The 24442-nt window shown below is 56.6% G+C and overlaps 3 protein-coding genes across 7 annotated transcripts in view; 2 read left to right on the forward strand and 1 right to left on the reverse strand.

Annotated features, from left to right (window-relative positions):
- KIF19 (kinesin family member 19) overlaps positions 1 to 5920 on the forward strand; it is a 31896-nt gene extending 25976 nt beyond the window's left edge. The window contains exons 11-20 of the mRNA XM_033182036.1: positions 444 to 618; positions 750 to 948; positions 1925 to 2195; positions 2277 to 2398; positions 2879 to 3012; positions 3254 to 3359; positions 3552 to 3639; positions 4249 to 4646; positions 4872 to 5031; positions 5270 to 5920. Coding sequence (XP_033037927.1) covers positions 444 to 618; positions 750 to 948; positions 1925 to 2195; positions 2277 to 2398; positions 2879 to 3012; positions 3254 to 3359; positions 3552 to 3639; positions 4249 to 4646; positions 4872 to 5031; positions 5270 to 5400 — 1784 coding nt within the window. The 3' untranslated portion in view covers positions 5401 to 5920. The remainder of the gene's footprint in view (positions 1 to 443; positions 619 to 749; positions 949 to 1924; positions 2196 to 2276; positions 2399 to 2878; positions 3013 to 3253; positions 3360 to 3551; positions 3640 to 4248; positions 4647 to 4871; positions 5032 to 5269) is intronic.
- A 622-nt stretch (positions 5921 to 6542) lies between these two features.
- BTBD17 (BTB domain containing 17) lies at positions 6543 to 17832 on the reverse strand. Of its 5 annotated transcripts, none has more exons than XM_033182040.1 (5): positions 17605 to 17832; positions 12875 to 13025; positions 12239 to 12422; positions 10087 to 10363; positions 6543 to 7857 (listed from the first exon to the last, which is right to left on the reverse strand). In XM_033182040.1, the coding sequence occupies exons 3-5, from the start codon at positions 12378 to 12380 to the stop codon at positions 6783 to 6785; spliced, it is 1494 nt and encodes a 497-aa protein (XP_033037931.1). In that variant the 5' UTR covers positions 12381 to 12422; positions 12875 to 13025; positions 17605 to 17832; the 3' UTR covers positions 6543 to 6782. The 5 variants fall into 5 exon arrangements, with proteins under 5 accessions (XP_033037931.1, XP_033037928.1, XP_033037932.1 ...); XM_033182037.1 differs by having other exon boundaries at positions 12853 to 13025; XM_033182041.1 differs by lacking the exon at positions 17605 to 17832 and adding an exon at positions 13129 to 13775.
- A 2193-nt stretch (positions 17833 to 20025) lies between these two features.
- GPR142 (G protein-coupled receptor 142) lies at positions 20026 to 23352 on the forward strand. Its single transcript, XM_033182050.1, has 3 exons — positions 20026 to 20166; positions 21039 to 21197; positions 22274 to 23352. The coding sequence occupies exons 1-3, from the start codon at positions 20073 to 20075 to the stop codon at positions 23143 to 23145; spliced, it is 1125 nt and encodes a 374-aa protein (XP_033037941.1). The 5' UTR covers positions 20026 to 20072; the 3' UTR covers positions 23146 to 23352.
- Positions 23353 to 24442: the final 1090 nt, after the last annotated feature.

The raw sequence follows: 24442 nt of genomic DNA on the forward strand, positions 1-24442 counted from the left end.
CAGACAATAAATTTTTTTTTTTTTGAGACGGAGTCTCGCTCTGTTGCCTAGGCTGGAGTGCAGTGGCATGATCTAGGCTCACTGCAACCTCTGAATCCCGGGTTCAAGCGATTCTCCTACCTCAGCCCCCCAAGTAGCTCAGATTACAGGTGCCCACCACCACGCCTCGGTAATTATTGTTGGCACAGAGGTGCTGTAAGGGTTAGCGGGAGCCCAGTTCATACCAAGGAGCTGGAAATCGCTTTTGGGCAACAGCTTGAAGATTCAGTGTGGGAGTGGGATGTGGGAGGATGTAGTAATCTAGGGGGTCTTCCTGGAGGAAATAGTTGGACAGGAAGTGGGAGCACTGAGTTGGGAAGAAAGGGAGGGGAGGGCCCCAGGTGGGCCCAGACTTTCCTAGCTGAACTTGCCTCCTCCTCTACCTTACCCACCCTCACCGGCAGCTGAGGTCCAGCTGCACAGCGGGCAGGGTGAGCAGGCTGGCATGGGACAGCTTCGGGAGCAGCTCGTCAGCGCCTTCCAGGAGCAGATGGATGTGCGGAGGCGCCTGCTGGAACTGGAGAACCGCGCCATGGAGGTCCAGATTGACACCTCCCGACACCTGCTCACCATCGCGGGGTAAGTCCCCCGCCCAGGACCCTCCAGGCCCCACCCCTGTGCCTGGGACGAAGGAGCATGAGCTGTGGCTGTACACTGTGCTCTGCCCCCATGGCCTGAATGCCCTGTCTCTCTGGGTGGGGCTGTGGCAGCTGGAAGCATGAGAAGTCCCGCAGGGCCCTCAAGTGGCGGGAGGAACAGTGGAAGGAGTGCTACGCTAAGGACGATAGTGAGAAGGACTCAGACACAGGCGATGACCAGCCAGACATCCTGGAGCCGCCCGAGGTGGTTGCAGCCCGGGAGAGCATCGCAGCCCTGGTGGGCGAGCAGAAGCAGCTGCGCAAGCAGAAGGTGTCCAGGGTTTGGGGGGCAGGGAGAGCGGGTTTAGGGGACAGGGTGAGCAGGTTTGAGAGGCAAGGCGGAGGGGCCGGGGTGGGGGTAGCTATGAGACCTGGGAACTCAGGCCACAAATCCTGTGTGACTTTGCTAAGTTCTTTAACTTCTCTGTGTGTCACATTCCCCACCTGTAAAACGGGAGCAGTCCATGGTGCAGCCCTCATGGGGTTGCTGGGAAGATTACATAAATGCCTGACACATACCAAAGACTCAAAAAATGGTAACTAATGTTATAATGAGGGTTTTCCAGGCCGGGCGCCATGGCTCACACCTGTAATCCCAGCACTTTGGGAGGCTGAGGTAGGCAGATCACTTGAGAGGCCAGGAGTTCAAGACTAGCCTGGCCAACATGGGGAAATCCCGTCTCTACTAAAAATACAAAAAAAAAAAAAAAAAAAAAAAAAAAAAAAAACCGCCTGGTGTGGTGGCTCATGCCTGTAATCCCAGCTACTCGGATGGCAGAGGAATAAGAATCACTTGAACCTGGGAGGCAGAGGTTGCAGGGAGCTGGGATAGCACCACTGCACTCCAGCCTGGGTGACAGAGCAAGACCCTGTCTCAAAAAGAAAAAAAAATAATTAGGGTTTTCCCAATAACAGATCTTTGCCTTCTGTTCTGGGGCATACCCAGACCAGGGGGGCTGTAGGGTGTCATGAGCCCTGAGGGGGTCACATGGGCTGGGGTTAAGTAGCTATCCCCCAAGCTAGTTCCAGGGGTGGGTTGAGGTCAGGATGGCAAGAAGGTGGACACTGAGGGGCCACCTTGGAGCAGTCCCTGATTGTAAAGCCCAAGATTTAGCTTTCAGGGTTGGCCTCAGCCTGGAGCTCCAGACAGATGCCTGGAGTTCAGGCGCTGGAGGGGCGAGGACGGGTTGGGCAGGCGGATTGGACCCCTCTCCCCGCTGCCAGGTGCTGACCTGCACCTCCTGCAGCTGGCGCTGGAGCAGCGCTGCCGGGAGCTGCGCGTGCGGGGCCGGCGCCTGGAGGAGACGCTGCCCCGGCGCATCGGCTCCGAGGAGCAGCGCGAGGTGCTCAGCCTGCTGTGCCGTGTGCACGAGCTCGAGGTGGAGAACACCGAGATGCAGTCGCACGCGCTGCTCCGCGACGGTGCGCTCCGCCACCGCCACGAGGCCGTGCGCCGCCTGGAGCAGCACCGCAGTCTCTGCGACGAGATTATCCAGGGCCAGCGGCAGATCATTGACGGTAGGGCCCACGCCCCCGCGCATCTGAGCCACCCGCGGGGGTGCCGCTGGCACTCGCTGAGCCCTGCCCCTTTCCTGGCAGACTACAACCTGGCCATCCCGCAGCGCCTGGAAGAGCTCTACGAAATGTACCTGCGGGAACTGGAGGAGGGCAGCCTGGAGCGGGCCACCATCATGGACCAAGTGGCCTCCAGGGCCCTGCAGGTGGGTGGACGCCTGGGTGGCCTGAACATGGGCACATGTGCCCAGGGAGGGGCTGATGACCAAGGCATTGCCTGCAGGCAGCTGGAGGGGACAGGACCAGGCTGGCTGGCGCCCCAGGGAGTTGACTCTCTTTCCTTCTTACCCCACCCAAAGCCTTGTCGAGCCTGAGTAAGACCCTCATCCCTGAGCACTCCTGGGCATCGCTTGTTCCCACCCAGGGTCTGAGGGTCAGGGCTGGCCATCTGAGATATCACAAATGGCCCCAGGTGCCCTTCCAGGAGACCAAGCATCAGGCAGTGCCACTGGGGATGCCTAGCAGACCACAGCTTACCCCCGAGGACCCAAACACCAGCCCACTGCCCTTCTGCGGCTCCCAGGCCATCTTACAACCCTTGTCACCCTGTGAGCCTTCGTGACTCTGTGCTGATTTGGTCCAGGACCAAATCTTCTAACTCTCCATCCTGGCTCCCTCCTCCCCAGGACAGCTCCTTGCCCAAAATTACCCCAGCAGGAACCTCGCTGACCCCAGATTCTGACCTGGAGAGTGTGAAGACACTGAGCTCTGATGCCCAGCACCTGCAGAACAGCGCTCTCCCTCCCCTCAGCACAGAGAGGTGAGAAGGGGGGCCACCTGCCCCAGCCCCCATCCTGTGCCCTGTCCCAGAGAGGCCAACCCAGACTAAGGCTAAATGGTGAACATGGAGCAGCAATGAGAGGGAGCAGGTGGCCCAGGTCTGGAGCCAGGACTCCTGGGTTCTCTCTCCTTTCACACCAACAGCTTCTCCCCGGGGGTGGGGTGGGACCTCGGTGAGACAGCCTGGTCTACAGCCACTCATCTTCCTCTGCCAACTTCAGTGAAGGCCACCACGTGTTCAAGGCTGGTACTGGGGCCTGGCAGGCAAAAAGCTCCTCTGTGCCCACCCCACCTCCCATCCAGCTCAGCAGCCTGGTGATGCAGGAGGTGAGCTCTCAGTACCTGATGGCCCCACGAGCTCCCCTGCAGTGGGTGCGGGACATGGGGGTGGACAGCAGCAGTTGGAATGGAGCCTTTCCCAAACGGCACCAGCCTGAGGCCCCACTGTCTCTGCTGAGTGGGGCATGGGGTCCCTGCTGTGTTTAAGGATTTCCTCCTCCCAACCACTCCACCTCATAGGCCCCGGCTCAGGACAGCCTGGGCAGCTGGATCAGCTCTTCCCCCGACAGCAGTGAGATCCTGTTGGAGATCCCCTTGTCCCACAAAGGTATGTGTGCCCTCTGCTGCCCTGGCCACCTCGCCTGGCCTTGTCTAAACTGTTCAGATCACCCAGTCCAAAGCCCTTTCCTACCCTCTTCACTGCCAAGTGCAACCATGCATTGGGTCCTACACATTCTGAAGAGGCACCACTGCCCCTGAGGATTAGTCAGTCAAGGACACTTAAGGGTCCTCTACATCAAGGAGAGACCTTGAGGCAAAAAGGTCTCTTTTTTAGAGAGACCGGGGCAAAACTGGAAGTTAGAAAAGAGACATGCGGCATGGAGAATTGTGTCCCCCACCCCCCGCCACCGCCTCCACTCAGTAATCACTCTAATAGCAAATATCAATTCAATGGCTACCCCCTGGAAAATGTAGGTTGAGCCCATTTTCTCAATTAATCCAGGAAATAACCCAATGGCATTAGTTTTACCATCTCCCATTTGCAGATGAAAGTGAGGCTCAGAAATGGGCCCAAGTTTCTTGCATAGCAAACCCCTGGAAAGTGCTGGGATTGAAACCCAGGCAGTCTGGCTCCTACCTACGTCTGCCATGTCAGAGGAGGGTGTTAAGAGGTGGCCTTGATCTCGGGTTGGGGGTTCCCTGTGTCCTGCTGCAGAGAGGAAGGAGATCATGACTGGCACCAAGTGCATCTCAGTGAAGGCTGCCCGGCGGCGCTCACAGGCCCTGGGCACCGAGGGGCGACACCTGCTGGCACCTGCGACAGAGCGCAGCAGCCTGTCCCTGCACTCGCTGAGCGAGGGCGACGATGCGCGGCCACCAGGCCCACTGGCCTGCAAGCGGCCACCCAGCCCCATGCTGCAGCATGCTGCCAGTGAGGACAACCTGTCCAGCAGCATGGGCGAGGCCCCGTCTCGGGCAGTCGGGCATCATGGGGACGGCCCTGGGCCCTGGCTGCATGGCCAGAAAAAAAACCTGGGCAAGAAAAGGGAGGAGTCGCTGGAGGCAAAGAGAAGGAAGCGGAGGTCCCGATCCTTCGAAGTCGCCGGGCAAGGGGTGAGGCAAGGCGCAGGGGTGGGGTGTCTAGGCACTCCCATAGCAGCTGGGGGCCTGAGGGCTGGATTTCTCCAAAGGCTCCAGGGCACCTCTAGCCTACCCCACACCTGGAGATACCACCCTCCACAAAGTCTCTGTCCCCAGCCCGGTATAGTAGCTGGGACAGATCCTGGTAGCAGATCCCTGTGCCGCTCTTATCCTCACCCCACTGTTCAACCATCACAGCTCACCCGCCCCAAGACACACCTCCTGGGGTCCCATCAGGCGGAGTGCCTCTCAGACCACAGGATGCCAGTGTGCAGGCACCCAGCCCCTGGTATCCGGCATCTGGGAAAGGTCACACTACCTTTGGCCAAAGTCAAACTCCCTCCAAGCCAGAACACAGGTCAGTATGGGCAAGGAGGGGATGGGGAAGGGAGGTCTCCACCAGGCCAGGCAGCAGAGAAGACACATTGCATTTCCTGCGCCTCTGGCTGCCCCTTGCTGGAAGCATGGTTCTAGCAGAATATTCATGAGACTGGCATCTTGGCGTTGTGCCCATAGAGTTCAAGGCCACTGGGTGATGGGAGAGGAGTTGGGGAGGCATTCCAAAACCACTGATCCTGCCCCTTTCCCTGTTGCAGGCCCGGGGGACTCCTCACCCCTGGCTGCTCCCCCCAACCCAGCTGGTGGTTCTCGAAGGGCTACCCGTGGGCTCCGCCTGCCCCACGGCACAAGCACCCATGGCAAAGATGGATGCTCCCGGCATAACTGAGGGGCCCTGCCTGGAACTGGCTCTCTCGCCTCCCAAGACTGAATGGGGTCTAACAGGGCATGGGAGGTGGAGGCTGAGCAGATGGAGATGACCAGGAAGTAGGAGCTCAGGATCTCAGCATCTCAGCAGGCCGGGGCTCCTGAGACCCAGGAACTGGGGTGTCTGCCCAACCCTCCCATGCTTTCAGTGCCACCGGGGAAAAGAGGTGAGGCCAGGGGACATGGCTGGGATGGCTGGGCTCCCTGGCCTCCCAGCCCTGGACAGAATGCTGTTGCCAAAACCCTGCACAGCCATGAGGCCAGCCTTGGCCTTGGAAATGGAGGAAAGCCACTGGCAGTGAGACGGGGCTCCTGGCCCACGTGTGGGGCACGGGCATCCTGGATGGTTGGGGAGGCGCCGCCAGGCACTTCACTTATTACAATTGGGGATGTGGGTGAGGGAGGGAATCTGGTTTTGTTACTTGGCAGTGGCCTTTTCTCTCCTTTCCTTTTTTAACAATAAAATCCCATTTGGGTCTTGATGGTTGTGTTGGAAATTTGACCTTGTCTGGAATGTGGGGTGGCCATGACTAAGATTCTACCCTTCCCCCCAGTCCCCATCTACCCCTGGCTCACTGTATAACACCAACCTACAGATACCTGGGGGAGAGGGGTTTTGTTGTGGATCCTGAGGCCTCTCCCCAGGGTAGGGCTGGCAAGATCCATTATGTCCCTATCCCACCGGTCTTCACACCTGCCCAGGCACCCTCCCAGGAGAGATCAGGGACTCGGAGTGGCCCAGATGCCAGAAAGTCTCACAACCCAGATGAGGCGGTTGCTCCTCAAGGTCAGGGCTCAGAAACTGCCCAGCTAAGCCCCTCAGCCTCAAAGTGAGGAAACTCCTGCAAGGGGAATGGAGTGTTCCCTGACTCCCCAGCAAGGGGAATGAGGCGCTCCCTGACTCCCCTGCAAGGGGAATGTGGTGCTCCCTGTCTCCCAGGCAGGTGGGTTGCTGTGACCACGTGGATGCTTTTACCTAGCCTAGTTCTGTGTCTGGGTGGGGGGAAAAGCTCAACAAAGGGGAGTGAAACCCCTAAACCCCCTGGCTTGTAGGATCCTCCCCAGGTTGTTTTTACCGGGAAACTGCGTGGTTCAATCATCCCCTTACCACTCTGAGCATCGGTTTATTCAGGACCAAGAATGTTCCTTCAAGTCAGCTGTGAAATCAGCTCTTGAAACCAGGCATCTTGTCTACCACGCCTCACCTGGACTCCACCCCAGCCCTAGGGTGGCCGGCACCTGGCCATCCAGGGTACCAGGCTTGTTGCCACCTCCACACTCGCCTTGCCCTACCCAGACCCACAAGGAGCACCTAGGCCAGGCCTTTATTCCCCGACCCCGAGGCTACTTGGGGGTCCGGATAAGGGTGTGGTATACGGGCTTGACGATGAGGTGCAGGTGCAGGGCGTTCTCCACCAGGTACTCCGAGTTGCGCCGCTGCAGGTCCGCGTGCGCCAGGAAGTCGCCGGCCTCCTCGCTGCTCTGGTGGAAGCTGTAGGCGTGGCGGACCAGCAGGCGGCCCTGCTGGCGCGCCCCCACCAGCACGGTCTTCTGGAAGCTCACGCCCGCCGCGTCGCCGCCGCTGCTGGCCGGCGTCACCACCAGCCGCGGTCGGCCGTCCTCGGGGCGCGCGGCGGGCAGCGCCGTGCCCGCGGCGTCCGCGTAAACGGGCCGCAGACTGACGGGCAGCCAGCGCGGCGAGAAGAGCACGTTCCAGGTGACCCGGCGGCCCGCGTCGTGGCCACTCGGGCCCAGCTGCGTCTGGAAGCTAGTGCTGCGGTCGTCGCGGGCCGGGTTGTTGATGACCCACGGGGCGCCCCAGGCGGGCGCGAGGTAGTTGCGAGGCAGGAAGGAGCTACCGTTGACGTCGAAGAACTTGGCGTAGTGCAGCGGCGACGCGGCGTGGAACTGGTAGGCCTGCAGCAGGAGGTCGGCCACCGCGGGGCCGTGGCGCGCCAGGGCGGCCGAGCGCGCCTGCAGTTGGAACAGCTGTGCTGGTGGGATCATGGGGTAGCGGATGGCTCGCAGTGCCCGCTCGGCCACGGCAGGGGGCGGCCGCGCGCGACCCAGCCAGGCCTCCAGCGCTTGGAACAGCTCCAGTTCGTCCTGCAGCACCAGGTCCGAGCGTTGCAGGAGCTGCCACAGCAGCTCGGGGCTCACGGCGCCCCATTCGGTGCTGGCCACCACGGCCGACAGGTTCCAGGCGAGGAACTGCAGGCAGCTCTCGCGCAGGGCCTCGTCCCCGGTGCCCACCGCGTAGTGATACCAGCCCACCGCCGGGCCCGCGCCTCCCGCCAGGTGCGCGCGCATGTAGTCGGCCACGCCACGCTGCAGGGAGGCCACGCCGTACTTGGTGGCCAACCTGTGCAGGGGGATGGCCTGGGTCAGCAGCACGGTCAGCTCCCCGCAGTACAGGTACCTGCGGGAGAGACCGAGAGGTGGGGTGGGGTCAGGACGGTACCCACCTCCCAACATAGCTTTTTCTGAGTCCACAGGGGACCCGGCCTGGAGTTGGAGCTTCACGGTTCAGGTGCAAACACAGTGGAAGCCCCACCCTGAGGCTTCCCATGTTTTCCTTTCAAGGACCCTTCCAGCCCATTCTTACTTCACAGGCTCTTCTTTCCGTTTCCGTGGTGATGTAGAAATTGCCTGCCTTGACTGTGCCTATACTAGGCCTGCAGCTCTAGGCCGGAACAAAACAGAGGTGGCTCCTGCCGTTGGGGTTTACAGTCTGGTTGGGATCCATGGCCTGCCTTCTCCTTGCCATGAGTCTGGGCAAGTCACTTAACTTCAATGAACCTTAGGTTAATCAATCATCTAGGAAAGGGGGAGTGGCACACACTCCTCAGGGTTATTGTGACAACCAGAGGAGAATAAAGAATCTTGCTACAGGCCCGGTGGGTGCCAGCGGCTCACACCTGGAATCTCAGCACTTTGGAAGGCCAAGATGGGAGGATTGCTTGAGGCCAGGAGTTCAAGACCAGCTTGGGCAACATAGCGAGACCCTATCTCTACAAAAAAAAAAAAAAGTTAAAACATTAGTCATGCTTGGTGGTACACACTTGTAGTCCCAGCTGCTTGGGAGTCGGAGTCAGGAAGATAGCTTCAGCCCAGGAGTTCAAGGCTGCCGTGAGCTACGATCATGACACTACACTCCAGCTTTGTTTTGTTTTGTTTTGTTTTGTTTTGAGATGGGGTCTTTCTGTGTTGCCCAGGTTGGTCTCAAACTCCCAGACTTGAGCACTCCTCCCACCTTGGCCTCCCAAAGTGCTGGGAATGCAGGTGTGAGCCCCCCATTTCTTTTTTGCAACGTCACCTTTCTTTTTCCTCTCCTACTGTTGATGATCACTTGTACTGAGTATCTCTCCCTCTCACTTCATCTGCTGCTGTCCCGCTGCTCACCCTTCCTGCCAGTCCCCACTGGCACATGGCACCGCACTTGCCCCTATAGGAGTGCGGCAGCCACTGCCAGCCATCTTCCCCAACACCCATTTCTCCCTTTTCCCCTGCATGATTGCCTCTGGGAATAAAAGACCACATTTCCCAGGCTCCCTGATAGTGGGCATGGCCATGCGACCAACTGCTTGCTGGTCAATGGGCACAGTTTGGGATTTGCAGGAAGGCTGGTTAAATGCAACTGATTCAGGATAACAGGAAGACCCTTTTTACCCTTCTGTCTTACCCCCCTTCCTGTTGCCTGGAACTTGGAAGCAATGTATGGAATTCTGCAGGCATCTCGTCTGAGCCGTTAGAACAGTTACTTTCTTAGACACTAGTGTGAAAGGCACTCCCTGTGCAGCACCATGGCAGGAGGCAGGAGGTGGAAAGAGTCGTCTCACTTTTTCAACTCCCCAGCCCTGTGGTTCCAAACCTGGCCAAACACCAAAACCACAGAGATGCTTTACAATAAAAAATATTCCTCTGTAATGGAATATTTAGGAAAATAAAAAGTAAATAAATAAAATAAAAAATGATTGCTGGCCCTAACCCTAGACCTGAAACGGATGATCTAGGTTGGGACTCATGAAACTGTAGTTTGTTTGGTTGGTTGGTTGGTTGGTTGGTTGGTTGGTTTTTTTGAGACAGAATCCTGCTCTGTCGCCCTGGTTGGAGTCTAGTGGCACGATCTCAGCTCACTGCAAACCCAAACTCCACCTCCCACGTTCAAGCGATTCTCCTGCCTTAGCCTCCCGAATAGCTGGGATTACAGTTGCATGCCACCACACCCAGCTAATTTTCTATATTTTTAGTAGAGACGGGGTTTCACCATGTTGGCCAGGCTGGTCTTGAACTCCTGACCTCAGGTGATCTGCCTGCTTCGGCCTCCCAAATTGCTGGGATTACAGGCATGAGCCACCATGCCCAGCCCCAAAACTGTAGTTTTTAAAAGCTGTCCCATGGCCAGGTTTGGAAATAGCTCTGAGGGGGTTACCAGGAACTGAAAGTGACATCAAACTGTGCAGATGACATGGGTAAAAACGGGGAGCTGTACAGTGGACGAAGGGATGCAGGGGTCACTGTCATCCCAGTGATGTCCTGGGAAATGGACATAACAACCTCTAAGGGCCTGGGCTTCCCTGACCCTGTAGGTGGAGGAGCCGGGGGCTGAGGAAGGGATGAAGCCTCCCCCTAGTCTTCCCCGTCCCACCTGATGAACTTGTCGAAGACTGCGGCGCAGTCCCGCGGCTCCTGCAGCACCGCCTCGCTCTGGTTACTCAGCAGCTCCCGGAACAGCTCGCTGTGCAGTCCCAGCAGCAGGCGGTGGGCGTGGAAGACCCGGACCTCGTCGGTGCCTGCAGCCTGCACCCGCAGAACCACGTCACTGGCGTTGCTCTGTCGCAGCAGCTCCTGCAAGCGCTGGAGCACCGCCTGGGAGTGGTTGATGGAGGTGCCAGCTGCCTCCCCGCCAACATCAGCTCTCTGGGCTGCAGCAGGGAGGAACACAGCATAGCCTGAGAGGGCGCCTGGGCCCAGGACCTCAGTCGGGGGTGGAGAGCGACCAGCTGGAGACATATGCATGGGTGTGAGCAGAGGGCAAGGTGGGCCTAGGCAGACTGTGTGGGCACACCTGTTTGTGCCCACGAGGCGCGTGGATGCATCTGTGACACACAAACATATCCTGGGTGGGAAGGTCATGCCAGTGCAAACCCCAAGAGGATGCTCTTGGACGGGGGCGCATTCAGGCAGGGAGAGGTTGTGCTCAGGTTTGGGACAACATGCCCAGAACTCATTTCCATGCTGCCAGCTCCCCAGGCAAGGGTTGAGGAAACTCGTGGTCCCACCCTTCTCACCTCCTAAAGAATTGTCCATCTAACCCCTTGGTGCCTTCACTAACAAATTGTCCATCTAACCCCTTGGTGCCTTCACTAACAAATATTTACTGAGCACTTACTATATGCTAAACATTCTCCTAAGAGCTTGGGATATGGCAGTGGACAAAGCAAGCCAAGTTCGTATGCTCATAAAAGCACAAACTGACATATCAGACAGGTAAGACGCACACAAATAAGCACTCCAGTTTTAAAGGAGCCAGCCAGGGAACCAGTGCCAAGGCGGGATCCAGCCGTGCAAAGGCCCTTGAAGGGAATGGGCCTGGGGTACTGGGAGCAGAGAGAGTGTTAGGGAGGCCAGAGCAGTGGCAGGAGAGAGGGGCGGGTGTGCGATGAGGCTGCAGGTGTGGAAGGGAAGCTGTTTTCCAGGCCCAGCCCTTCCCTCTTGGGTCCTGATCTCTGAGACAGAAGCCCATTTTTTGTGGGTGGCCAGCAGGGGACAGGAGAAAGTGCTAAGGGCCAGCTGGTGCTGGAACAGAACTTCCTGGGTAACTAAGCATCGAGGCTGGCTAGGCCGGCCCTTTTCTCATGCTCCAGGGATGCCCTGATAGTCAGATGGGGATGTGCACTCAGTTACAGAAACTGTCAGCAGCTTTCCCAAGCCGAGAACAGCAAGGGGAGCCTTGCAGAGGGAGGCGGGCGGGGGCCTGATAGCAGCAGATGGGCCCCGGCCACATGTGCACGCACAGCACACGCAGGCCCGTGGTGCACACAGGAGAGGAGGCTCACACAGAAGCAGAGCATCTGTGCATGAGAGAGGGAGGCCAAGGGAGAAAGGGAGGGTGAGAGAGAAGCGGGTAGTGCATTTCCCAGCCCTGCCTCCCCCAGCTGTCACTTTGAAGGACCTGAATGCTGATGGCGTCCCCATTCAGCCTCTGTCCAGGACAATGGGCGATGGAGGGTCCTCTTGTCCTTAAGACTCCTGCCCGCCTGCCTGCCTGGCCCCTCCTTCCTTCAGAGAAATGAGTCCGTGGAGCTGTCCAGTCCACCCCGTGCTCTCCCCAGCAGCTGGACACCGCCCCCTCCCGGCCGGCCGCGTGCAGCCAGCGCTGGGACGTCCTGCTGCTCCACCCTGCCCCGCACCTGGCCCACTGCCCACTCACCTGCACGGGTGACCAGGCCCACCAAGGTCAGCATGGCCCAGAAGCTGCCCCAGGACCCAGGCTTGGAGTAGCCTTTCCTAGGCATCTTTGTGCTCAGCCCCCAAGTCCACTGGAGGGACGGTGAAGCCCAGACCACGCTGCTCACATCCCTCTTCCTTATATAGGATCCAGCACAAGGGGACAGCACCCCCCTTCCTGCCTGGCCTCCCTCCCCCACTCAGCCTCCTCCATGGATTGGTGGAAACTGGCCCCAGCTGTTGCCCAGGCAACCACTTAAGCCAGAGAGCGGCAGCCCCGGGGACTATTGTGCTGCCTGTGGGCCCCCAAGGGGAACAGATCCGGAACCCTCCTCCCCCAATCTCCTTACCACCCAGCAGGGCTAGCCGTGCCTCTCCCTGGAAAGTTTCAGGCTCTCTGGAGAATAGGCGAGGGGCTCCAGGACCACTGGCAGCCATTGGCCTCCCCCATCCCCAGGCCTCAGCCCTGGCACGGAGCGCACTTGGCAGCATCGTGGCTGGAGAGCCATGGTGAGCCGGCTGCAAAGGAAGGGCCTGGAAGAGGAGAGGAGAGGCAGCTGAGGCTCCCACCCCTCCCCCACTCCCATTTGGGGTGGGTCAGCTCCTCAGAGAAAAGCTCAGGGGTCTCTCGAATAGGGGCCCATGGGCAACTGGTATCAGTTTCATATTCTTTGTTGAAGAAGGTTCCTGGAGTGCTGTGGGGAGGGTGATGGGCTGGCAGGAAAGTTCCGTAGGGACTGTCACTGTCACCTCCCCCAGGGGCAAGCTGAGCCAGGTGGCAGGGCTGGGCATAGAGCAGATGCACCCTGCCCTGTGTACCACTGCATGGGCGACCCCTGCCCAGAGTGGAGCTGGCCACCTTCCAGCTCTACGCTCCAGCCAACCCAAGGCTGGGTGCTGTCTGCCCTGCTGTTTCCTGACTTGAATTCTCCTTCTCCAAGTGGCCTCAGGCCTCTGAGTTCACCTCCTTGGAAGGCTTCTTTTACCAGCTTCTGTCTACTTTCCAACTGTAATTTTTCCTTTTCCAGAGTTCTGAGGAGGCATGCTGCAGGCCTGGTGTCTCACTCCCACTGTAGGGAGACTGAGGCAGGGAGCTAGGTTGCAGTCTCAGTTGGGTTAGTGCAGAGGACTGCTCTTCTAAAAACAAAGGCAACAGAGAGAGGAAAGTGAGGTGTAGAGCTCAGCGGAAGCGTGTGTGTGTGGGGGGGGGGGGGGGGGGCAGCATGCTGTGAGTCCTCACCTTTGCAGGGAGCCAGCAGGGTCTGCCCCAGCTCTTCGTGGGAGGGACTCTTTTGAGCTTGGCTAACTGAAGTGGGTGGCTCCCAAGGGATCTGACTCAGAGGCAGGGCTCTGGGTTGGGGATGAATTGAATCTTCCTCTCCCTGGCTCTCTGGATCCCAGGGGCCAGCTCGATGCATTGATTTCTGCCTCTGGCTGGCACAGAGACCCAACAGCTCCACCCCCTCTCTGGAGCCACAGAGAGAGCAAGAACTGGGTCTGGCACCTGCCTCGTCCGGGTTGGCAGAGTTAGAGATCTCCAGCCCAGCGGAAACCCCTCCGGCTGCCCTGACTTTCATGCCTGGCTCCCCTCGTCCAAATCCACTATCCCTTGCCCACTGGCTGCCCGCCTGCCCTTCCCATGGGCTGTACCATGTCCTGGCTCAACCCAGCAAGTCCAAGTCTCCACACAGCAGGGCAGCCCTTGTCCCTGAGGGCATCCCAGCTTCCAAGCACAGTGCTTTCAATAGGAATGTTATTGATGATAAGAGAACCTACTATTCAGAAAACTGTCATTTGATATTTGTGCCTCTCAACTCCAGCCTCCTTCAGCCTCTGCATCAGTCATTCTTTGTTTTGTTTTGCTTTTCCAGAGGCAGAATCTCTCAGTCACCAAGGCTGGAGTGCAGTGACACAATCATAGCTCACTGCAGCCTCAAACTCCTAGGCCCAAGCGATCCTCCTGCCTCAGCCTCCCAAGTAGCTGGGACACAGGCAGTGCCACCATGCCCAGCTAATTTTGTATCGGTCATTCTTGAAGGGTAGCCACCTGCATTAGAATCTCCCATGCTCCACCTTGGAACCAGAATTTTCAGGGGCAGAGTCTGGCTGTCTGTATTTTCTAAGTACTCCCAGACAATTGTTACACGCACCCCAAGACAAGCTCTACCTACTAGAGTTAGATTGGTGGCATTTCAAGTGTGAAGGAAGCTGGGAGGCCCTGGATCATCAAGAAGACCCGGGAGAGTCACCTTTGACTCCCCGTCTCTGGCAGGCCCCACCTCCCATTATTTCTAACCTCCCTTATCCCTGGCCCTCTTCGAATGATTTAGAAACTAGCTTTCCACATAGAGGCATGCTCTGTTCTCATTTTCTTAACTGAGCACTGCTGGAGTGTCTGTGTGTGTGTGTGTGTGTGTGTGTTATGCATATGCACACGTGTATGCAGTGTGTGTGTGCATGTGCATATTTATATGTGTGTGCGTGTTGTGTGTGTATATGTATGTGTGTGGTATGTGTGCTCTGTGTGTGTTACGCATATGCACACGTGTGTATGCAGTGTGTGTGTGCATGTGCATATTTATATATGTGTGTGTGCGTGTTGTGTGTGCATGCATATTTGTGGATATGTGTGTGTGCGTGTTGTGTGTGCATGCATATTTGTGGATATGTGTGTGTGGTGTGTGTACTTGCATATTTATGTATGGGAGAGTGTCCTGAGGCGGGAGAGAGGAAGCCAGGTGTTTGCCCTGAGCAGTCTTTTTTATTTTTCTTTTGAGATGGAGCCTCACTTTGTCGCCCAGCCTGGAGTGCAGTGGCGCCATCTCAACTCACTGCAACCGTCACCTTTTGGGTTCAAGCAATTCTCCTGCTTCAGCCTCCTGTGTAGCTGGGATTACGGCTGTGCACTACTATGCCCAGCTAATTTTTGTATTTTTAGTAGAGACAAGGTTTCACCATGTTGGCCAGGCTGGTCTCGAACTCCTGGCCTCAGGCGATCCTCCCACCTTGGCCTCCCAAAGTGCTGGGATTACAGGCATGGGCCACAGTGCTTGGCCAAGTCTTTGAGAGGAAGGATCTGCAGCACTGCATATACATGTATATACGCATATATAGATAGATAGATAGATATACACATGTATATACACACACATATTTATATATATACACACATATACATATATACACACACACATATACACACATACACACATATATACACATGTATACACATACACACATATATACACATGTATACACATATACACACATATATATACATACAGACACATATACACACATATATACACACATACACACGCATATATACACACATATATATACATATATACATACACACACATATATACACACATGTATATACACATATACACACACGCACACATATATACACATACACACATATATATACACACACACATATATATACACATATATTGGCCCTGTGGATCTGGGAGCTCCATAATTCCTTGAAGGCAAGTCTGATGAGTTCACAGGCCAGCACCATCCCAGAGAGGAGTGTTACTTCCCGCCCCAGACGGGAGTGTTTACAGCCCAGCCATGTGTCTGAGGTCTTATGACCAGGAACCTCAGAGGCAGGATTTATTTTTCGAGTTCTGAGTTCTGCTTGACTTTTCTTTTTTCTGATTTTGTTGTTGTTGGAGATGGGGTCTCACTCTTTCACCCAGGCTAGAATGATGGCACTTTCATAGCTCACCGCAGCCTCAAATTCCTGGGCTGAAGCAATCCTCCAGCCTCAGCTTTCCAAGTAGCTGGGACCACAGTGTGAACCACTGCACCTGGCTACTTGACTTTTCTTTCCACAACCCCATGTTGTCTTTTTTTTTTTTTTTTTTTTTTGAGATGGAGTCTCGCTCTGTCGCCAGGCTGGAGTACAGTGGTGCAATCTCGGCTCACTGCAACCTCTGCCTCCAGGGTTCAAGTGATTCTCCTGTCTCAGCCTCCCAAGTAGCTGGGACTACAGGTGCCCACTACCATGCCTGGCTAATTGTTGTATTTTTAGTAGAGACAGGGTTTCATCTCGTTGGCCAGGATGGTCTCGATCTCCTGACCTCATGATCTACCCGCCTCGGCCTCCCGAAGTGCTGGGATTACAGGCGTGAGCCACCGCGCCCGGCCCATGCTGTCTTTTGAGGAAAGTTTTTCCCGTTGTGATAAGTGATCCCTTTGGACAAGGAATCTCTAGTATTATAAAAGTAACGGAAAACTCTTGCAAGCTTGGGACCAGATGAAGAGTTTCTGAATCTGCAAAGGGGGTGATCAGACACTGGACTGTGATAACACCTCAGAGGGGTGGGCTCCAGACGCAGCCTGGCCCTACCTGGCATCCTCCTTTGCATCTGTAGTGCCTCCTGTCCTGATTTAGGGTTCCCTGAGTCACTGGGCCACTTGGATTGGTGACAGGAAATCATGGGTTTAAGTTTCAGGACCCGTGTATTCAGGGGAGCACATAAAGATAAATATGAGGCCAGGCACGGTGGCTCACATCTTTAATCCCAGCACTTTGGGGGGCTGAGGCAGGCGGATCACTTGAGGTCAGGAGTTCAAGCTCAGCCTGGGCAACATGGTGAAATCCTGTCTCTACTAAAAATACAAATATCAGCCGGGCGTGGTGGCTGGTGACTGTAATCCCAGCTACTTGGGAGGCTGAGGCAGGAAAATCATTTGAACACAGGAAGCAGAGGTTGCAGTGAGCTGAGATTGCACTCCTGCACTCTAGCCTGGACAACAGAGCGAGACTCTGTCTCAAACAAATAAACAAACAAAAAACCTTCAATAAGAAGGAATCCTTGGCCACGTGCAGTGGCTCACATCTGTAATCCCAGCACTTTGGGAGGCCGAGACAGGTGGATTGCATGAGCCCAGGAGCTCGAGACCAGCCTGGGCAACATGGTGAAACACTGTCTCTACAAAAAATACAAAAATTAGCTGGGTGTGGTGGCACATGCCTATAATCCCAGCTACTCAGGAGGCTAAGAAAGGAGGATTGCTTGAGCCTGGGAGTTCGAGACTGCAGTGAGCTATGATCACACCACTGTACCACAGGATGGGTGACAGAGTGAGACCCTGTCTTGAAGCGTGGGGAGGCAGAAGGAAAAAAGAGAGAAAGAGAAAGAGAGAGACCCTTGTGCTCATGCCTGGTAGCTCTGGCTGGACTGATCAGAGCTGAAGACTTCAGAGACCAAAAAAGTCAAGGTGTGGCCGGGCGTGGTGGCTCATGCCTGTGATCCCAGCGCTTTGGAAGGCCCAGGTGGGCATATCACCTGAGGTCAGGAGCTCGAGACCAGCCTGGCTAACATGGTGAAACCCCATCTCTACTAAAAATACAAAAATTAGCCGGGCATAATGGCGGGCGCCTGTAATCCCAGCTACTTGGGAGGCTGAGGCGGGAGAATTGCTTGAACCCAGGAGGTGGAGGTTGCAGTGAGCCAAGATCACGCCATTGCACTCCAGCCTGGGTGACAGAGCGAGACTCCATCTCAAAAAAAAAAAAAAGAAAAAAAAAAGTTAAGGTGTACAGCTGGGTCTTCATAACATCTTTCACCTTGCCCAGGCTGACTCAGAGCTGTCTGCCTTGTGGACAGAATCCCTCCCCCCGTGGGCTAGCAGCCTACCCTGGCCACTGATACCACACCGTGTTGGAAAGAATTGCCACCACCAAGAAGGAGCCTCTCACCTCTGTACAGGCTGTGTGCTGGCTGATGCCTTGGCTGCCCTGTCCCGTCTGCTGCTGCCACTGAGCCAGATATCTCCAGGCTCCACCTCTTGAACCATGGATCCCAGTGTTGTCAGCAATGAGTATTATGATGTTGCCCATGGATGCACAAGATCCAGTGGGACCCCACTTCCCTGCAAGACATCACTGCTGTCCTGGGTACAGAAGCATATACTGAGGAAGACAAATCAATAGTATCCCATGCACAGAAAAGCCAGCATTCTTGGCTCAGCCATTCCAGGTGGCTGAGGTCTCCACAGGTCACATGGGGAAGCTGGGACCTCCGAATAAGACCATCCAAGGGGCTGGGCGTGGTGGCTCACGCCTGTAATCCCGGCACTTTGGGAGGCCGAGGCTGGCGGATCACGAGGTCAGGAGATCGAGACCATCCTGGCTAACATGGTGAAACCCCGTCTCTACTGAAAATACAAAAAATTAGCCGGGTGTGGTGGCGAGCGCCTGTAGTCCCAGCTACTCAGAGGCTGAGGCAGGAGAATGGTGTGAACCTGGGAGGCGAAGCTTGCAGTGAGCCGAGATCACGCCACTGCACTCCAGCCTGGGCGACAGAGCGAGACTCCGTCTCAAAAAAAAAAAAAAAAAAAGGACCATCCAAGGACTCCAGCAGTTTCTGCCAGGTGAACCCAGCCGTCTCCCAGAACAGACCTTCTATGGGGTGGGATTCTAAGTTGCTGGAAGGACGTACATGGGGCATAATTTTAGCAAACTTAGTCCCCTCCTCCATCTCTCCCTCTCCTCTCTCTGAATCCAGGGAGCTCTAGTTTTGTGTGTAGCCTGTGTGAGAGCCTTGGTTGAAACCATTGTGTTCTGTCTGAAGAATATTTAAAGTTTCCAATCAAGTGTACATCCCTCAAAAAAACAAAGTGGGCTTGACATGGTGACTCACACCTGTAATCCCAGCTCTTTGAGAGGCCAAGGCAGAAGAACCACTTGAAGCCGGGAGTTCCAGACCAGCCGCGGCAACACAGCGAGACCCCAAACTCTCTCTATATCTATACATAAAATAAAATTTAAAAAACATGGTGTAGGGACAGGGTAGGCACTCGGTAAATGTTGACGGGGACCCTCCTTGCCCCGCACCCATGGCAGCTCCTTGAAGAGAGGTCCTGCCTTCTCTCACCCTAGCTGCAAGGAGGTGGTGGCCTGGGGCGTCATCTGTGCTACTTGCACTTTCTGGGGCTGGGGTCCCAGCACTCCACCAGAGGACCTTTCCTGAGCAGGCAGCTCCCTCTCCAGTCTCACTGTGCCACCCAGGGTGCCTGGCCAAACCATGGGACTTTCAGGCTTGCAGGGTCAGGATGCGGCCACCAGGGGACAGCAGAGCCTCTGCTGTGAGTATCCGAGGGAGTGTCGGGGCAGGGGATTCCAGGCTCCGATGTGAGATCTAACTCCCAGAGCTGGGAAGCTCCCTATATTTCCTGCCATATTTTCTGCTGCATTCCCAGAGGACAGGCCATGGGAGGTGATTCCAGGGGGGCCTGAGCTCTCCTCCCAAGGCCGTCTATGGGGCATCTATGTACCAGGTGCCTGCTTGTGGGCTGCTCCAGTCACTCTTCCTCTAGGGCAGGGGAGCCAGAGCTGCAGATTCTGGTCTCTTCTGAGTGCTCACCGGCACCGGCTGGTGTTTATTTACCAGGGATTGATATTCTTGAGGGATGATCCATTTCACTAGGGCCAGGAAAACAACAGCTTGCAGGACTGTGGTTTCCCAGCACCGGCTGCAGGCAGCCTGGTCTGGCTGCTCCCAGGGGATGCCCCACCCTGTGCACGACTGCCTGCCACCCTGCCCCTGGGGGCAGCCTCCACCTCCCCCACCATGGTCACTGCAGGACTGACCCTGTACACCTGGTCCCCTGGGCCTCCTGGGATCATAGCCCTGTCTGTGGCAGCCTCAACCCTCCTACCTGGCACGAGTCCCCCAACTCCTTGCAGAGGTGCTCTTCTCTCTTCCCTCCCAGTCTGGATGCTCAAAGTCAGCACCCTGAGTCTTTCTGCCTGTCCCCAAAGCCCTCAGCCTCAGGATGTGACCCCAGCTGAACCCAGGCCAGCTCACAGAGTGCCCCGGGGCAGGAGGCAGCCCCCCAGAACCCCCATCCTGCCATCCAGCCTCTTCTCCTCACTTCCTGCTCCCCCAGGCATAGACAGACCTGTGAACCTCACGCCACCCTCAGCTCGTCTCTCCTGAAGCTGCAGCCCCTGCCCAGCCCAACCCCTTCTCCTGCCTGCACGCCTTAGAGGACCCTGGTTTGCTCCACCAGCATCTACCCTCGCTCTTTCCCTGGTGCCTCCGCCCACCGATTCCTTCCTCCTCCTTCCCCCGCCCCACCCCGCTGCACTAATAGGCTCAGTGTCTCGGGAAGGATCCTGGGGCAACCACTTGGAGAGCCAAGGGGTGAGAGGTGCAGCTGGCGATGCTGACAGGGGACTGTGGGGACCCTCAGGAAAAGCCACAGGTGACCCAGGACTCAGCTCCCCAGAGCATGGGGCTTGAGGGACGAGAGACAGGTAAGGCATCTTGAAGTAGGGTGTGCTGGGGGCAATCAGGTGGAAAGGCAGGAGGGAACAGGAGGCAGGTTAGGGACCTAGAGGGTGGAGTAGGGGCCGAAGCTGAGAGTGAGTGAGCAGTGAGCCCCTGGGCTGCAGCAGGAAACGAAAAGCTGGAGTTCTACCTGAAAGAGACGTGCAGTGTGGTTTCAGGGGAACAGGGGCCAGAGTGGACGGTGCTCATCCTAGACCAGCCACCTTACCCCTGTGGACTCAGTTTCCCCCTCTGTGGACCTGGGCCCTTCCAGCTTTAGTGGTGCTCACCTCTGAAGAGGGTCTCTTTAGCTTAGAAAAGAGGGGCCCTAGCAACAGCCTCTCCTTAGAGGGGGACAGCTGTTGAGTGGAGCTGTGCAGCCCTGGGGCCTCCACTGTGGGCCTCCCAGAGAGGTCCCTGTGTGTGGCCGGCGTCACCTGGGTCAGAATCGCCCAGATGCTGATGACAAGCATGGCTGCTGCAGCCCCGCTTCAGACCCTCTGGCTCAGCCCGCCCAGAGGAGGCCCAGGAGCCTGCATCTCCACAAGTGCTCCCGTGATCCTGTTTCAGAGCCCCTGCCAGGCAGGGTGAGGACTCATGGGGAGCAGTGGTCGCTATGGCTGCCACGGACTTTCCATCAGTGGGGCAGCCGGGCCACTGAGGGAGTAGGGTGGGGTGGGGGTGAGGGTGGTCTTGGCAAGAATTCTCACAGCAACAGACAATGTACTCAGCTGGGTCTGACTAGAGGGTCTGCACAGAGCAGGGTGACTAGAAAGACCCCCAGGTCAGGGCGGGGCTGCTGCCCAGCCAGGTTAGAAATAGACCAGAGGCTCTGACTCTGCCCGTCCACCCCTTCTAGCTGGCCAGCCACGAGTGACCCTGCTGCCCACACCCAACGGCAGCGGGCTGAGCCAGGAGTTTGAAAGCCACTGGCCAGAGATCCCAGAGAGGTCCCCGTGTGTAGCTGGCGTCATCCCTGTCATCTACTACAGTGTCCTGCTGGGCCTGGGGCTGCCTGGTGAGTGCGGAGCTGGGGTCTGGGGACTTGGGCTTGGCCAGAAATGGGGATCCTTCTTCAATGGGTGCCAGTCCTCTGTGTTGACCCCTGAGGCCCTGGATCATAGACCCCTGGTCTTTCCTTGCCATTGTCAGGGTGTTCTGGGTCACTGGAGGGGAATAAAAGTAAGGGGCTAGGATTGGGGGTGCTCACAGCTAAACCCAAGTTTTCCCCAGCAGTGAACACCCTCTTAGGATAACAATTCACATAGGAACTGGCTGAGCTGAGTACCAAGCTCCCTGTGCTGCCCATGCCTTCAGAGAGCAGAGCTGGGGGCAGAGGTAGGTGCACGGATATGGGAAGAACGGGTGGTCTCAGTCCTGGAGCTTTCCCCAAGTCTGATAGCTAAACCCATGCCTGTGGCCAGGGACGCCTCCATTCTGGAGGACACAGAAAACCTAAAAAGGACTTGAAGGACAATGCCATAGGACAGGTGGCTTCTCTTTTATTTATTTATTTATTTATTTATTTATTTATTTATTTTGAGATGGAGTCTCGCTCTGTCACCCAGGCTGGAGTGCAGTGGTGTGATCTCAGCTCACTGCAGCCTCCGCTTCCCAGGTTCAAGTGGTTCTCCTGCCTCAGCCTCCCAAGTAGCTGGGATCATAGGCATGCACCACCATGCCTGGCTAATTTTTAATAGAGATGAGGTTTCTCCATGTTGGTCAGGCTGGTCTCAAACTCCTGACCTCAGGTGATCTGCTCACCTTGGCCTCCCAAAGTGCTAGGATTACAGGCATGAGCCACCACGCCCGGCCAGGACAGGTGGCTTCTGAGGACACCCTGCCATGTGCACTTACCTGTGTATAACTAGGGTACAGCCAGTGGCCTGCAGTGGATGGACAGGGCAGAGCTGGCCTGGGTTGCCTTCTGGGCAAAGTGGAGTTTCAGAAGAATCTAGAAGGAGAAAAAACAGAAGCCAGCACAGCCTCTGCACACACAGATGGGGAGGGGCGATGGCGACACCTTGGAAAGCAGAGTCTGAGCTCTCTTCTGATGCCTCTGCCTCTCCCCTCCCTGACCTCGGCTGCGACCAGTCAGCCTCCTGACCGCAGTGGCCCTGGGCCGCCTTGCCACCAGGACCAGGAAGCCCTCCTACTACTACCTTCTGGCACTCACGGCCTCGGATATCATCATCCAGGTGGTCATCGTGTTCGCGGGCTTCCTCCTGCAGGGAGCCTTGCTGGCCCGCCAGATGCCCCAGGTTGTGGTGCGCATGGCCAACATCCTGGAGTTTGCTGCCAACCACGCCTCAGTCTGGATCGCCATCCTGCTCACAGTTGACCGCTACACTGCCCTGTGCCACCCCCTGCACCATCGGGCCGCCTCGTCCCCAGGCCGGACCCGCCGGGCCATTGCTGCTGTCCTGAGTGCTGCCCTGTTGACTGGCATCCCCTTCTACTGGTGGCTGGATGTGTGGAGAGACGCTGACTCACCCAGCACGCTGGATGAGGTCCTCAAGTGGGCTCACTTTCTCACTGTCTATTTCATCCCTTGTGGTGTGTTCCTGGTCACCAACTCGGCCATCATCCACCATCTGCGGAGGAGGGGCCAGAGTGGGCTGCAGCCCCGGGTGGGCAAGAGCACAGCCATCCTCTTGGGCATCACCACACTGTTCACCCTCCTGTGGGCACCCCGGGTCTTTGTCATGCTCTACCACATGTATGTGGCCCCTGTCCACCGCGACTGGAGGGTCCACCTGGCCTTGGATGTGGCCAATATGGTGGCCATGCTCAACACGGCAGTCAACTTTGGCCTCTACTGCTTTGTCAGCAAGACTTTCCGGGTCACTGTCCGACAGGTCATCCACGATGCCTACCTGCCCTGCACTTTGGCATCACAGCCAGAGGGCAAGGTGGCAAAGCCTGTGATGGAGCCTCTGGGACTCCCCAAAGGGGCAAAAGTGTAGAGAAGGGGCCCAGCTGGGGAGCTCAGGGTGGCTCATGGCCGTATGTACTGGGGCCTTTGAGGTTGTGCTCAAAAAACGTTTATCAACAACTTGCTTTCCTTGGGTGGGGGTGAGGCTCCTCGTTTGGGTGTGGCTCCCAGGTAGAGAGGAGGACAACTTAACCAACTCTCACATTTGCTTCACCAGCAATCCCTATTTCCTGGGAAGATGAAAGGGCACTGCCAGGAACAGGCTAATAACATCAGTGCTGTGGGCATTCCTTTGAGGGGGGCATTTTACCTGGCTCATCATGAATGCAGATAAATGTTGGTTGAATGGATGGAAAAATGGACAGAAGGATGGATGGATGGATGGATGGAGGATGGATGGATGGATGGAAGGATGGATGGATGGATGGATGGATGGATGGATGGATGGATGGATGTGAATTGTCTCCAGCCCACCCCCGTTTCCTGGTGCCTGCCTCTCATTCCCTGAATGGATCACCTCTCCAGCTCCCAGTGGCAATGCCAAGAGTTTGAAAAGGAAGATATCTTCAGGACTTAAAGCATTTCTTAGGCTGGGGGAATCAAAGAGGTTGAGCTGAACAATGGGAGGAGACTGCTTGGGGGACAAAAGCCCCCAGGGCCAGCCAGAAAGGGGTGATCTTAAATCAGATGTGAGGAGCCCAGGCCCATGTCTGTCCAGCCACAGGAGACACAGCCCCATAGGTCTCAAACACCCTGGTTCGATTCCACATTACTCCCTGCCCTAAGCCAGAACAGGTTCATGGGCCCAGAACCAGCACTGGGGCTGTAGTTTTTGTTGTTGCCAATGAGGAGAAAGAAAATGATCTCTTAACCCAGGGTACTAGGAGAATAGGAAAGGAGGACCTAGCCGGAGATGACCCTGAGATTCTGCTGAGCGCCCCGAGCCCACGCCCCTTGGGGAAAGGTCTTTTCCTCCACCAATGGGAAGGGGGAGTTGGCAGAGCCGATCAGAGCCGTGAGGAGCTCTGCTCAGCACCTCCAGCCTCTCCAGGGCCCCTCTCTCCTCTCAGCACCACCATCCCAGAGAGGTAGCTGGGAGACATTAGCAGATGGAACTCCCACCTGCTCAGGCTGTGGGTAAACACATTAGCGCTCAGCCAGTACCACTTTCTGCTTCCTGGTCAGGCTGAGCTGACCTTTGTCCTGAATGGGAGGTTCAGACCTGCCCCCACCCTCTTAGTGGGATGACATCAGTGAAAGAGCTGTTTGTGCTCCCAGCACACAGTCAATGCGGAATCAGTGCTCCCAGCACACAGTCGGTGCAGAGT

Source organism: Trachypithecus francoisi, unplaced genomic scaffold (assembly GCF_009764315.1).
Source record: "Trachypithecus francoisi isolate TF-2019V2 unplaced genomic scaffold, Tfra_2.0 Lachesis_group20, whole genome shotgun sequence".
In the NCBI taxonomy this organism is placed as follows: Eukaryota; Metazoa; Chordata; class Mammalia; order Primates; family Cercopithecidae; genus Trachypithecus; species Trachypithecus francoisi.

What these genes read in the sequence shown, in the direction of transcription:
- BTBD17 (XM_033182040.1), bottom strand. Translation starts at nt 12,380, where the DNA reads ATGCTGCCAAGTGCGCTCCGTGCCAGGGCTGAGGCCTGGGGATGGGGG. An exon ending in ACGGCTAGCCCTGCTGGGTG is followed by an intron (nt 10,364 to 12,238) that starts GTAAGGAGATTG and finishes TCCCTGCTGCAG; the next exon opens with CCCAGAGAGCTGATGTTGGC. An exon ending in GTCTTCGACAAGTTCATCAG is followed by an intron (nt 7,858 to 10,086) that starts GTGGGACGGGGA and finishes TCTCTCCCGCAG; the next exon opens with GTACCTGTACTGCGGGGAGC.
- GPR142 (XM_033182050.1), top strand. Translation starts at nt 20,073, where the DNA reads ATGCTGACAGGGGACTGTGGGGACCCTCAGGAAAAGCCACAGGTGACC. An exon ending in GCTTGAGGGACGAGAGACAG is followed by an intron (nt 20,167 to 21,038) that starts GTAAGGCATCTT and finishes CACCCCTTCTAG; the next exon opens with CTGGCCAGCCACGAGTGACC. An exon ending in GCTGGGCCTGGGGCTGCCTG is followed by an intron (nt 21,198 to 22,273) that starts GTGAGTGCGGAG and finishes GGCTGCGACCAG; the next exon opens with TCAGCCTCCTGACCGCAGTG.